Consider the following 9,446-nt stretch of genomic DNA (forward strand, 5'->3'; position numbering starts at 1 on the left):
TACATAAAGGTTGATCAGAGGAAAAAGAGTTACATTAACTAAGTAAATCAGGAGTCTGATTATTTGACCCAGAAAATCATAGACCTCGTGATTAAGAATATTGCAGAATCACCCTTAATATTAGAGGTACAAGAGAGATAGTACAACAACCATATTCTATAACGGCCCTACGATAGAGCCAGTTAGTTAAGTACCAGTCTCATAAGAAGTCAGTATAAAGCTCCCACCAGATTGTATTTGCACTAGAGGTGCAAGTATTATAAAAGAGCTTCAAGTTGTGGATATGAATTATACCTATGTGGAAGGGAGGTTATGAAAGAGATAGAAGATGTGATGCGAGATTTTAAGGTAAGTAAGGTAAAGGTGAACAATGTACGAGATACTCAAATGCAGAAGGTTGTGAATAATCCATACTGCAGATAGAAGGTTAGAAGCACTGGGATTCAGTATCCAGGAATGGTAGCGACGTCATCAGTGGCATATCTTCCAGCCTATGGTTTCTAGGTATCGAGAGGCCTAGTCATGAGAGTAAAGAAGAGTTAGAGACGATGTGATGTCTCGCTTGTTGTTCCAGAATAATATAAGGAAATCTATGGTGCAAGCAAGTTGAAGGAAGGTTGCAAGTAGTATAAATAGATATGTGTAGGTCGCAAGCTAAAGTATGGTAGAGCGACAAGGTTTTAGGAAGACAGGAGTAAGGATAAGAAAAAGCGAGTGAGAAAGTGATGGGAATGGATAAGTTCACGGGATTAAGCCCATGGAAACAAGAGAGCTAATGGTCTCTCTAAGTTATAGAAAGCTCAGTATAAGCTTGAATAAACTCAAAGGAGTCTAAGACTAATAGCATTTGAAAGAGATGGAATGATGTCATGGTAGTAGAATGAGGGTGTAATTATGATAGATAAAGGATGACGTTTGGGCCTTCGATTGAGTAATGATTTCATGAATTGTACAGGATTAAAATACCCACGTAAAGTAAATCATATTGGGATGCTATGAAATACGATTATGAAAGTATAGTATTGTATCGCCCCCAGGTGGATCAGGAAAAATCACTTCAAATGTTCCACGATACAACGTGAGCCCTAGTGATTACGTAAGAGGTTTTAAGTTATCAGTGGTAGATTGTAGATCAATATTGAGGTGAATCAACAACAGATGGATAACCGGGTCTATGAAATAAAATATAACAATATTCGTAAGTTCAACAAAGTACCGAGCGAAGAATTTCAGTATACCTATAGATGCCTAGAGGGGCATCTTGTCAAGCTCTGTATATGTTTACAAAGTGAGGCCTAGAGATTGGCTAAAAACTGGAGGAAAAAGCTGGAGGGAAGAGTCGCATAGGCGCCCATACAAGAAAAAAGTGGTACAGGCTGCATGATAGAAGGTAGCAACAGTTACAAAATTGAAAAGATTCCGACCACAAGTCGTGGTGTAAGAAAGAGGCCTAAAAGGGGGAATGCCCTGTCCTTTGGATTTATTCACAGAACAGTTGCCTAAATGGCAAGGAGAGTATTAAAGTATTTACAAGAGCTATGGGTTATGAGAATGATAAGTGCATCAGTCAACATTCGAGGACAAATGTTCCAAAGAGTGGAATGATGTTACACCCCATGTTGTCGTACGTGAAAGTACTCCATAAATAAATTGATATAAGCTCGGAAATGAGATGTTACATCCCGTATTTTCAAAACGTACGTTAAAGTTTGGTCGTAAGTTAATCAATGTAAGTTCGGGAATGAGATTATTTTGAGATTATAAGTATTATGCTATTTCAAACAAGTGATAAGTAAATTCGTGAAAGTTAGAAGGTAAATGAATCAAATAAAAAGAGTTTCGTTAAAGGTTGCCATTTTGAGATAAAATACGGTCCAAGCTATAATATTCCGTATTTATGGACTAGTGCCATATAAGGTACCACATGACCATGATAGTAAGATGTATAAAGTGTGTTAAAAGTGAGTAGTATTTTAAGTAATTAGATATAATTCTTAATTATGTGGGTGATTGGTTAATTATTAATTTAATGGAAGATTAATCATGTAATTAAGAAATTGTGGATAAAATCTAAAGGGCCCCAACGTGGAAGCCGAATGCATTAGTTAAATATGACTCTTAAGTCATAAAGTAATGTGACACTTTAAGAGAAATTGGTGTCTTAGTCACCCCTAACATGGGACCCACCTAAAAGTTAAAGATAACCTTTCTAATTCACAATTGAATTGCTCATTTTAAAGAAGAAAGCTTCAGGAAAGGTATTATTGCAATAGTAACGTGATTGCCTTAAGCATGTCATACAAAGTCTATTTAATACTATAGCAACGTGGGATTTGCGATTCTAAGGAAGTACAATGTAATCTTTCTCACGAATATCATACGGATTTTTCCCTACCTCGATCCGCCGTTGCGTGTTTTCGCAAAAGGCGTGTTAGAGGGATTGTCAAGAGAATCGACTCAAGTATGTGAGGCTGTTATGAGTCGTTGAGTTGTTAGAGAATGTGAATCACATTCCTGTTTTGAGGTATCAGTTAGGGTGTGTGAATTCACGGTCTTGTTGAGTGTATGAATTTACGTTCCTATTTGCATGTGGATATGGATCCGTCCCTTTATAGTCATTAAATACCAAAATCCCCCAGTAGTGTACGTGCAAAGTTTGTGACACTTGATTAGTGCCGGTTTGGTATAAAGTTAGAGTCTTTATCATGCATGGTCATTGTAAACTCTTGTTGATGTGTTTCTTGTGAATGCGACTTGATGAATATTCCTTTTGATAAAAAGTTTTGGTCCTTCGAGTTTTTATCAGTTTTTAAGCTCTTTTTAGTTTTTTTCAGTGTTTGACAAAGTTAAAAAATATTTAAAACAAGTCAAAAGCAATAAGTTAACTTTTTGGAAAAGTAACTTTTTTAAAACCAATCTAAACAGGATCTTTTTATATGGAGCAAGCAATTTCTATAGAACATGTACGAGTGTATTGGTGACATCAAATGATCAGCGAGACCTAGGGTAGTAAATTGTTTTCCTCTTTAGGAAAAGTCATTCAAAGGAGAGTTGGTACCTTTTTTGAAAATCCTTTGCTAAAGTACTTGGACTTCCTTTTGGTGTTTGAAATTTTTTTGAAGGGGAGAATCACAAAATTAGCAAGTTCAAAAATCTAATCAGCCATTCAATATTTTTTGTCAAAGTTCTCCATTTCATATTCCAGAATCCAGATTCCAAGAAATAAAAGGTGGGGCCCTAACATTACCCTTTCAGACATCCAAGCTGTCTTCCTCAAAACCTCAGGCTACCATCACATGTGCTTTTCTCCATAGTACTCTGTGTCCACAGTGTCTGCACTTTATTGTGCGCTCAACAATTCATACTGAAACCAGAGGCAGCAAATTCTAAAGTTACAATTCAAGATCCCAAAGCTACGGTTGCCCCCATTTCTTTCTATTTCTTCACATTGCATTACAACAATTACCAGATAACAAGAAAGCTACGGTTGGAGTCGCTATCAAATGTTCTCTGGATTACCAAATTATTTCTGTTTCTCTTTCTTGAGTTTGCTTCTCTGCTTGGTAACAGTTTGTTTAGCGGGAGACCCTTATATATATTATGACTGGACAGTTTCCTACATCACAGCTTCTCCTCTTGGAGTTAAGCAGCAGGTTCTTCCTCTGATCTTGATTCTACCCATATGTTGTTTCTGCTTAAAAATCAGATCTTTACTTCTGATAAGCTTCTAATTTACTACTATAGTAATATTTAGTTATGTTACTCTGTTTCCGTCGTTTCTACGCATAATGCTTAAATTCATTCTTGGGGTGGAGGAGAGTTGAAATTATTCCTTCAATTAGAGTGCAAATCCCAGCTTTAACATGTATAGAACTTTCACTATTTCAAGCCAGGGTCTTCAAAATTGATGGGTTAAATGGGAAATTTGCACCGCAAAGCAAAGGCTTTGGTTGCGATGGTAACTTGGATTCTGCTGAACAGCTGCAAATAGTGTATTCTGCAAGACTTGTGACTAAAATGCATTATCTTGATAGTGTAAAGCTACCTGATTAAATGAGTAGAATATGTTTATAAGGATGTTCGTTTGGCCATAAAGGGCAACATTATAGTGTATCAAATATTTAGCTTAAATTTCCTGCCCATTCTCTGATAACAGTGGCGGAGGCAAGATTTTCACTATGGGAATTCAGAAAATAAAAAGAGTAAACATGCAAAGAAACTAAGGAGATTCATCATCTAATAAAGAGACATAAAAATAAAATTTGACCTTTATACATAGTGTAATTTTCTGATAAAGGAGTTCATAATAAAGTTTGATCTTATATACCAAGGCGGATCCAGGATTTAAACTCTATGAGTTCAACATTTAAGATTCTTAGCATTGAACTTACTATATTTTAAAATTACGGGTTCAGACCTATACTTGTTGCAATTTTTAATGAACTTTTATATATAAATTTATACTTCATCGAAAGTACTGGGTTCATATGAACTTAGTGCTATAAGGCTGCATCTGCCTCTGCTTATATACACAATGTAATTTTCCGACGAAGGGTTCGGCTGAACCCCTTCCCCCCTTAGCTCTGCCCATGCTTTTGAAGGTTCCCTTCTTCAACTTCAGGACTGAGTTATATCAATAATTGAACCACACCATTTTACTTTGAAGTCCTTAGAGCCGTTGAGTTTGAACTGCACCTATGACCTATGACTTTTACTTCATATCATTTGTCAACTCCATGCTGGATACTATGTTAAATATGCCTTAATGCTAGTTGGGATTTCTGGGGTTGGAAGAATTGGAAGCTAATAATTCTTCTGCTTGACTTCGAAGAACATCCTAGGGGTTCTTTGGGGGATCAGTGATCAGTTACTCCTTTCCGTGATTTCCTTGCAAAGACTTATGATTCTATTATTAATCAATATCTAATTCCAATTTATATGCGCTGCTATAGTAGTATGTGCAAATCTGTTTAGCTTACGATTTTGACTGTCATGAGTGGTGACACGTTGTAAGGAACTGTTTGGCTGATAAGTGCTACTTTTATTTTCACGGTCAGTGTCTAGTTTCCAACATGTTGTTTCAACAATCTATGGTTTGAAGACTAAATGTTGGATTGTAGTGGATGTTCTTCAACATCTCATATCTTGCTTCAAATCATGTTCCAACAACTAGGCTCAGAACACTTTGGTTGACTTATTCTTCCCCAATCTTCATAACCTGTCTTATACTCTGGTTGTTCCCTTTTCTGATTCCTTATTATGGGACACAGTTATGAAATCAACGTTATATCTTTTTCTTTAGGATTATTTACTGCACCACATTTCAAGCTTCATCTTACTCTTAAAGTGACAACGTTAGTGCTGATATATGAACATTTATATCTTTTCAGGTGATTGGAATAAACGGTCAATTTCCAGGACCAATTCTCAATGTCACTACTAACTGGAATGTGGTTGTCAATGTCAAAAATGATCTTGATGAACCTATGCTTCTTACATGGTAAATCATAAAACCCACTATGATAAATTTATAGGTATGCACAAACCTAAATGCTGCGATGAACATAAATATGGTAATTAAGTGCAGGAATGGCATCCAGCAGAGAAAGGATTCATGGCAAGATGGTGTATCTGGCACGAATTGTCCCATTCCTGCTGGCTGGAATTGGACATACGAGTTTCAAGTTAAAGACCAGATTGGCAGTTTCTTTTATTTCCCTTCCCTAAGTTTCCAGAGAGCTGCTGGTGGATATGGAGGGATCACTATAAACAACAGAAAGATCATTTCTTTGCCGTTTGCAACACCAGATGGGGACATCACACTCTTTATTAGTGACTGGTTTATAAAGAGTCATAAGGTTAGTTGCAAACTTTAACTGGTCAGCCCGTTTTTTGTTGAAAGTAGATCCTTGAAAATTTAGTGGCTCACTATAAATGCTTTGGGGCATTAGGAACTCAGACGAGACATTGAAAACGGAGTTGGCCTTGGAGCTCCTGACGGTATACTATTCAATGGGCTAGGTCCTTACCGTTACGATAATGCCCGTGTATCAGGTGATATAGCCTACCAGTCAGTGAATGTAGAACCAGGTAATTATATTCTTCCTTCTCGTTGGGGCTTTACCTGTATGGTTCCAGTACATCGCCAAATTTTAGTACCTTTACATTATTCCATTCCATTGCATGGTATTTCCATTTCAAGTTTAAACAAGTATTATGATGGAGGATTATTAGAAATGCATTATAAAGGTTGAAGTTCAGATGCTACTGTCATTCTCATCACTGGAGCTTATGGCTTTTGTTAGATTACTTGCACAAAAATCTGTTGCTTTGGATTTAGCAAGGCTGTTAAATTATTTACTTCTACATCTAATCGATCTAAAGGAATACTTTGCCTAATAATCATTTTGACCTAAAAATGTGCATCTTTACTAAAGGTTGAGCATATGTGCACAAGGCTTCATTTACATTTGAGGATCACAGTTTGGGGGAATCCTTGATAAGAAACCGAGTCAATTGACTGTAATTGTTTTTGTGGGGGAGACCTTGTACTTGGCTCAAGTGAGGGGAATTGAAAAACTCCTCGCTTGTTTTGACCGTGTGTTTGTACTGAATGGTGTCTCTTAGTAGTTCATTGGGCAGTAATGTATTACCGGCCCAAAATTTTCATTCAGTTATATATACTGCAACTCTTTTTTATCACAAATGTCTTTTGTCATATACATATGACAGGCAAAACGTATCGGCTTCGAGTACACAATGTTGGTGTTTCAACTAGCTTGAATTTCAGAATCCAAAACCATAACCTTCTTCTCGTGGAGACTGAAGGTTCGTACACAGTACAACAGAACTACACAAGCTTGGATATCCACGTCGGTCAATCATATTCATTCCTGGTCACAATGGATCAAAATGCAAGCAGTGATTATTACATTGTTGCCAGTCCACGCTTTGTTAATTCCTCTGATTGGTCGAAGTCGGTAGGAGTTGCTGTCTTGCATTACTCGAATTCACAAGGACCCGCTTCAGGTCCTCTTCCAGACCCTCCTAATGAATCTGACACATTTTTCTCAATGAGTCAAGCGAGATCCATAAGGTTGTAGAGTTTAGTAGTTATTCTTTGTTAAATTATGTGATCTCCCCAAGTTAATTGTGTGCATCATTACTCATCAAAAAATTGTGTATCATCAGCTACTATTTAATTTGTCAACTTGTGTTACTGAAAGTAGAGATAAACCATATTTTGTCCCCTCTACCCTCCTACCCCCTAAAGTATAAAAAAGATAAAGAAATATGTTAGCTTTAATGTCAGAAGGAAGGTTGTGTAGTCTTGATCACTATCTAGCCATATCTGCTCTTTGCTCTAACTTTAAGATTTAAGTGTGAGGTTCTCGATTTTCAAGCATCTATTGCTAACTTTTATTGTATTAATCAATCTGCAGATGGAATGTTTCTGCTAGTGCTGCACGGCCAAACCCCCAAGGATCCTTCAGATATGGCGAAATCACAGTGACTGATGTCTTTGTCCTTCATAATAGGCCTGCAGAGCTAATAGAGGGGAAGCGGCGCACTACTCTCAGTGGTATTTCATACTTAGCACCATCAACACCTCTAAAACTTGCTCAGCAATTTAACGTCCCAGGCGTTTTCAAGCTGGACTTCCCCAATAAAATGATGAACAGGCCAGCAAAAGTTGATACGTCCATAATTAATGGTACTTACAAAGCATTCGTGGAAATCATATTCCAAAACAATGATACAACTGTTCAGAGCTATCATCTGGACGGCTATGCCTTTTTTGTTGTCGGGTGAGTAGTTATTTGCATATGGTTGCTCTTTATCGCTAGTTTTCAGTTTGGAATCAGACATTTTAACTTTTTGTTCTCAAAAATGACAATAGTATGGACTACGGGCTTTGGACAGAGAATAGTAGAAGCACCTACAACAAATGGGATGGTGTTGCTCGATGCACTACCCAGGTAAAAATTCTGTCTACTTTCTTCTCGGGGTTCCTACAACATCTCGTTGAACAGATATTACTCAAATAGGTCCATTGTTTCCAATTAATACGTCACCCATAAATATTTTCATAATGATTTATCCCAAGATGCTAATTGCTCCTAAGCATGCGAAGATGAAAATACTTTTGTCCTTTTAGAGTCAAAAGTAAATATTGGTCGCACCTCATTGTCTTACTTTTGTCATACTTGGTAAAGATTTCTGCCATTAATTTGTGAAAATTATTCATTTATAAACGAAAGGATATTTTTCTCTCTTACAGGTGTTTCCAGGTGCTTGGACTGCCATTTTAGTCTTCCTAGACAATGACGGCATTTGGAATTTACGTGCTCAAAACCTCGACTCGTGGTACCTTGGCCAAGAAACTTATGTTAGCGTTGTGAATCCGGAGACCACAGATAAAAATGATGTTCCACTTCCAGCAAACGTCATCTATTGTGGTGCACTGTCACCTTTACAGAAGTAAGTTATCTCCTCCTATTGCTACACTTCTTATGACACCTTAGCCAGTTTTTTTCCTCAGTTCTTTACTGAATCTTTCCTAGAAACTTGTCTTTCCACAGGAGTGTTTCAGAATAGAGTGAATGTTTGTTGTCTGTAGGGAAAATATAAGTTTTTGTCGTTGTAGTTATTAAGCACTCATAAATCTCTCACTTGTGCAGGGACCAAGCTCACAGAGTAAATTTCTCTGGCGCACCATCATCCAAAAAACCAATCAATTTGATATTTGTAGCATTTGTAGTAGCGCTCATTGGAAGTTTTATGAGGTAGCAAATTCAACCAAAAATGTAGCAATCAATTTGTAGTAGCGCTCATTGGAAGTTTTATGAGGTAGCAAATTCAACCAAAAATGCAGCAGAAAAGTATGGTAGTTGGAAAATGCCACTGAATTACTATTTGGGCTAGCTGGGGATTTTTGGCGTGTACTAATGTGTAATTATAGTTGAACCCTATATTTAGCTATTCCTTACGTCAACTGTGAATTAATTTTTCGTATTCTTCTGTGGTTTAATATTAGTCAAAATTGTTATACAACATTATTCTTGGCATCTTAGGCCCATGTCTTTTTTTTTAAAGGCATATTTACCTATCTATACTACAATAGAAATTTAGTTACCGCTCTTCTATTGGTTCCTTGAAAATGATATTCTCTATCTATATTTTCTACTTATATACAAAACCTTAATAAAGAGAGCATCCCTTACCATTAGGATGCAATTGATATATAGCCACTAAAATCAAGTTTTTATCCCATTTCCAAATAGATTTTAAATTTTTTCTTTCTCTTTTATGCAAATCAATTCAAATCTCCCTCTTCACACAAATCCATGGACATTATCTCTAAAATTGCAACAACAAATGGTTTTCCATTGACAACGTTAAAGAACTTTGAAGTTTTGAATTTAATATTCGGATTTTATGAATAT

General features: G+C 36.6%; 1 protein-coding gene across 2 annotated transcripts; it reads left to right on the forward strand.

Annotated features, from left to right (window-relative positions):
- Positions 1-3,003: 3,003 nt before the first annotated feature.
- Positions 3,004-9,068, forward strand: LOC104117129 (monocopper oxidase-like protein SKU5). Of its 2 annotated transcripts, XM_018777946.3 has the most exons (10): positions 3,004-3,653; positions 5,391-5,500; positions 5,588-5,858; positions 5,952-6,090; positions 6,733-7,096; positions 7,443-7,808; positions 7,901-7,979; positions 8,282-8,481; positions 8,682-8,786; positions 8,851-9,068. In XM_018777946.3, exons 1-10 carry the CDS (start codon positions 3,504-3,506, stop codon positions 8,852-8,854), a joined length of 1,788 nt encoding a protein of 595 aa, XP_018633462.1. In that variant the 5' UTR covers positions 3,004-3,503; the 3' UTR covers positions 8,855-9,068. The 2 variants fall into 2 exon arrangements, with proteins under 2 accessions (XP_018633462.1, XP_070046832.1); XM_070190731.1 differs by having other exon boundaries at positions 8,682-9,068.
- Positions 9,069-9,446: the final 378 nt, after the last annotated feature.

This window comes from Nicotiana tomentosiformis, chromosome 1 (genome assembly GCF_000390325.3).
Source record: "Nicotiana tomentosiformis chromosome 1, ASM39032v3, whole genome shotgun sequence".
NCBI classification, from domain to species: Eukaryota; Viridiplantae; Streptophyta; class Magnoliopsida; order Solanales; family Solanaceae; genus Nicotiana; species Nicotiana tomentosiformis.

Bases quoted from the DNA above. Each gene is read 5' to 3' on its own strand.
- LOC104117129 (XM_070190731.1), top strand. From the start codon at position 3,504: ATGTTCTCTGGATTACCAAATTATTTCTGTTTCTCTTTCTTGAGTTTG. The intron at 7,097-7,442 runs GTTGTAGAGTTT...ATCAATCTGCAG, and splicing joins AGTCAAGCGAGATCCATAAG to ATGGAATGTTTCTGCTAGTG. The intron at 7,980-8,281 runs GTAAAAATTCTG...TCTCTCTTACAG, and splicing joins TTGCTCGATGCACTACCCAG to GTGTTTCCAGGTGCTTGGAC.